The sequence below is a fragment of the Palaemon carinicauda genome, chromosome 8, assembly GCF_036898095.1.
Source record: "Palaemon carinicauda isolate YSFRI2023 chromosome 8, ASM3689809v2, whole genome shotgun sequence".
NCBI classification, from domain to species: domain Eukaryota; kingdom Metazoa; phylum Arthropoda; class Malacostraca; order Decapoda; family Palaemonidae; genus Palaemon; species Palaemon carinicauda.
The window spans coordinates 11,087,416-11,092,415 of NC_090732.1; the positions used below are offsets into that span (position 1 = coordinate 11,087,416).

The window sequence follows — 5,000 nt, forward strand, 5'->3', positions numbered from 1 at the left end:
CAGGTCAAAGGGCTGTAAATTCCTATCATTATGTAGGACATATTTCCTTACAGGTCAAAGAGCTGGAAGTTCCTACCGCTATACATAACATTTCATTATAGGTCAAAGAACTGTATAATCCTTCTGCATAAGATGAAAGATTGCTCGATAGATTAAAGAGGTAAATTTTTCTTGGTATGGATGAGAAAATGGATGAATGTTTTGAGGTCTTTTTAAAATCCTTAGGATATGGATGAGATATTATATGACGGGTGAAAAATGTTGTAAATTCATTGGCTGGGAAGGAAGCATTGGATGACATGTTAAGTTTTTTTTTTTAGATGAGAAAATGGATGACAGGTCAAATGGATTCTAAATTGCTTTTGGCATGGATGTAGTATTGGATGACAGCTTAAAATTTATTGTAAATTCCGTCTGTTTTGGATGAAACATTTCATTGCAGGTGAAAGGTGTTGTAAATTCGTTTTTCTATGGATGAAATTTTGTATTCTAGATAAAAGGGTTTTCAAATGCCTTTTGCTTGAGATGAACCATTGTATAACTGCTCAAAATCATAATAAATTCATTTATTATTATTATTGTTATTATTATTATTATTATTATTATTATTATTATTATTATTACTTGCTAAGCTACAACCCTAGTTGGAAAAGCAGTATGCTATAATCCCAGGGGCTCCAACAGGGAAAACACCTCAGTGAGAAAAGGAAACAAGAAAAAATAGAATGTTTTAAGAACAATAACATTAAAATAAATATTTCCTAAATAAACTATAAAAACTTTAACAAAACAGAAGGAAGAGAAATTAGATAAAATAGTGTGTCCGAGTGTACCCTCAAGCACTCAAGCAAGAGAACTCTAACCAAAGACAGTGGAAGGTCATGGTACAGAGGCCAAGGCACTACCCAAGACAAGAGAACAATAGTTTGGTTTTGGAGTGTCCTTCTCCTTGAAGAGCTGCTTACCATAGCTAAAGAGTCTCTTCTACCCTTACCAAGAGGAAAGTAGCCACTGAACAATTACAATGCAGTAGTCAACCCTTGAGCGAAGAAGAATTGTTTTGTAAACACAAGTGTTGTCAGGTTTACGAGGACACAGGAGCATGTATGTGTAGGCAAAGACAAAATGAGCCGTAACCAGAGAAAGTGATCCAATGTAGTACTGTCATGAATGAGACGAAGATGATGTGTGAGGCATTGTATTACATGTTAAAGGGGTTGTAAATTGCACTTGCTAGGGATTATACATAGTTGTAAAGTCAGTGGTTGTAATTTCCTTCTGCTATGGATAAGATATTGGATGGCAAGTCAGAGTATTAATAAATTCTTTCTCTTTATGAAACATTGTATGACAGCTGAAAGGTGTTGTAGATACCTTTTAGTGTGGTTTAGACATTGGATGACAGATTAACGGGCTTTTAAATACTTTCAAATACTAAAAATACATTGGATGATAAATCAAAAGAGTTGTGAATTCCATTAGTATAGATGTGACTTTGTATAGTAGAACTAAAGGTCGTAGATCACTTCTGATATGTATAAGACATTGCAAGACGTGTCAAAGTGGTTGTAAATTCTGTTTGTTATGGATAGGACACGTTTTGACAGGTCTAGAGGGTTGTAGATCCCTTGTGCTGTTGATGAAGCTTTGGTGGACCAGTCAGGGGTACTGTAAGTTCCTTCTACTATGGAAAATGATTAGCCTAAGTGGGTTTTAGAATCCTACCGTTACAGATGACACATTAGTGTGTCAAAGATATTTATAGAAATGAGAATATTATCCCATTTTGCATATTTAATTGTATTCAGTCTATCCTCATATTGATTAGTTAGTTAAAAGGTCCACTGCATCTTCATAAATCAGTATTTAAATAAGACCAAAATTTAGCCACCATATATGTAATAGTTTTGTTCTTCAATATTTTACCTTATCATTCAAAGATTTTTTTCCATGAGTTTATTTCGATAATGTTCTCTTAAAACATTACATTGATTATCCTAAATAAATCCAAAATTTATTCACCATATATGTACAGTTTTATTCTTCAACATTTGGGAACCTTACTTTCAACGATTTTTTTTTCTATGAGTTCTTTTCGATCATTTTCTTTTAAAACATTACATTAATTATCCTAAATAAACCTAAAATTTATTCACCATATATGTACAGCTGTGTTCTTCAGCATTTTGGAACCTTAGCCTTCAAAGATTTTTTTCCATGAGTTTATTTCGACAATTTTTTCTTAAAACATTACATTGATTATCATAAGAGTTTTACGTAATTCTAAATTTTGTTCTCAGGCAACTAAATCGCCTGCTATTATTTCATGCGGAAGAATGAAAGACCAACAAATAATCAGTAAAATGGAAATGAGGGCAGGAGGAACTTTTACAAGGAGAGCCTTCACGCATCCCTAGTGTCCAGTAGAATAGGACTCCTTCCATCTCTTGACTTCGACTTCAATTCCTTTACCTGCAAAATGTTCAGCCCACTGACTCCTCCAGTACGTCGAGGAGGAAAAGAAATCAGGATTTCAAATAATACCATGGATGTAAGTTGCAGTGTTCTTCAAAACTTTCTTTTGTAATTTCTTTTTCCTGATATTCCATTTCGGAATCAGTATATGTATTTTGGAGCTCTTATAATGAAAGTAAACATGCCCTTTACAAAATCTTAGCTGATATTGTTATAACATGAAAGTATATAGACATTATAGTCGCCACAGAGATTCCTGGCAAAATAAGCCCCGCCCCCTTATGACGTCATGGCCAATCACGTTATCTCCCGCGGTAACAGCGGTTACAACACATCTCCTTAAAATGATTGTAAGTTAGTATAGTAGGAAATTTGTAAGGGGATGTATTATAACCACTGCTAACGTGGGAGACAACGTGATTGGCTATGACGTCATAAAAGGGTGGAGCTTATTTCATCCAGAATCTTCGCGGCAACTATAGGCAACAATGGGAGCAGGTTAAATAATCCACAAATCTCTTTATCAGATTGAATCCATCAGAGCCCGTCGGGCGAGGCTAGAGGATATGATCAACACGATGAGGCTGCCGCCTCTAAGTCGCACCTCCTCCTTGAGCAACCCTCTCTTGAAAGGGACTGGATCTCCAAACAATACAACGATACCTTCATATTTGCAACGAAGGAGGTCCCTCGAGACACCCAGCAGTATGGCACCACGTACTCCAGCGTCCAATCAGAGGCTTCCAGATACCATCTTCCCTCTTACCCCAATGACGTAAGCAGATGAACTTGTTATTCTCTCTCTCTCTCTCTCTCTCTCTCTCTCTCTCTCTCTCTCTCTCTCTCTCTCTCTCTCTCTCTTCTTCTTCTTCTTCTTCACAGTTCTCCCTACATTAAAGGGTTGGTTGCCTGATTGTGCTCTCTCCAATGCCATCTATCAAAGGCATCCTCGTCCACCAAACATCTCTGCATATCATCCTTCACCTTATCTCGCCATCTTATTCTCTGCCTCCCTCTTGATCTTCTACCCCTAACAGGTTCCTCCCAAACCCTCCTCACTCCCTCCCCACCAACCATTCTCAATACGTGCCCACACCATCCCAGTCGTGACATTCCTATCATCTCTGTAATGTTTACTACACCTACTATTTTCTTATTTCAAGCAGTGATATACCAATAATCCACCTCTCTCTCTCTCTCTCTCTCTCTCTCTCTCTCTCTCTCTCTCTCTCTCTCTCTCTCTCTCTCTCTCTCTCTCTTCAAATAAATATTTTCCATGTTTACATAATTTGGCTGTTCAGCTATTCATAAAATGGAATTATTTTCCACGGCTTATCAACTTCGCTATTCAACACAAGCATTTAAATTGAACTTAGGGATATCTAAGTCAGGATTAAGATTTGAAGATTCTTTTCCGGAAAACAAAATTATTCCTAAAACGGATGTCCAAAGAAATCAACCCTATTGACAAGCAAACCACCTTCATTTGAAATTTTCTCAAAAATTATTTTGATCACAGGAATTTATGTAATGAATATTTTGTTAACCAGAAATCAAGCGAGCAGAAAGCAAATTTTATAAAGTGCTGAAAAAATTAAATCAGGTTATGGGAGAAAATTAAGTTTACTACGACAGGTTCAATTTTGAAATTTTCATTCGGTATTTTTTATGTTTGTTTAAACATTTTTTTTTCAGCGAATTCTTAATTCATATATGCCGTTAGTTTTTCAGTTTGCTTCTCGGTACTTAACCATATTGGTTACCTCCCATTCCATAAGGTCTATCAAAATTGGATCGTCTCTGATGACATTTCTATTTTAACTGAATTAGTTCAGATCTCGCACTCCCCAAGAGAGATTAGTTCATCAAACTGGGCACCACAAGGCACTATAAGAGTTGGAAGACCCAGGCCTACATGGCCCTTTGCGTCAATAGGTGTAGTAGATGTTGATGAGTTGAGGTCTCACAGTTTTATTCAAGTCGTGAACACATTCAAAACTCTGAAAGAAGTAGCATTAATGTCCATGAATTCTATATGTAAACGAATGTTTCTACAGTTCCCCCTCCCCAAACCCTTACCCCCTCCAAAAACCCCACCTCCTCCAAACTCCCCTCCCCCTCAAAAACTACAATACGCGCACATTCTAACCAGACGTGTGATTTCATTAGAGCAAGTTTGTTGAAAACCATTTGCTCTTGTAGCACGCGAACACCAAACTGAATTCGCATGTTCGTTTACATCGATCTGTGCTAATTTCTTAACGGAACGCATTTCTCCGTTATTACTCCGCTTTTAACCTCAGCTTGTTCAAGGAGAAAGAGAACATGAATTTCGATCTGTAGATGTATTAGAACACAATATAACCTTGCCTTCAATGCATAACATTTGCGAGGAAAGTAAAATAAAACATTTTGAATAAAAGTATAGACAAACTACATATGCAGTCACTAGCATAAAGTATTGATTTTAAATGATCTAGAAGCGTTTAAAATCTTTTATTTAAGGAACTTACTTGCAAACCAAT

General features: G+C 36.4%; 1 protein-coding gene across 1 annotated transcript in view; it reads left to right on the forward strand.

Moving 5' to 3' along the window:
• Positions 1–2,306: 2,306 nt before the first annotated feature.
• The window catches only part of LOC137644789 (uncharacterized), a 21,220-nt gene continuing 18,526 nt past the window's right edge, over positions 2,307–5,000 (forward strand). Inside the window, exons 1-2 of the mRNA XM_068377685.1 lie at positions 2,307–2,551; positions 3,003–3,250. Coding sequence (XP_068233786.1) covers positions 2,480–2,551; positions 3,003–3,250 — 320 coding nt within the window. The 5' untranslated portion in view covers positions 2,307–2,479. The remainder of the gene's footprint in view (positions 2,552–3,002; positions 3,251–5,000) is intronic.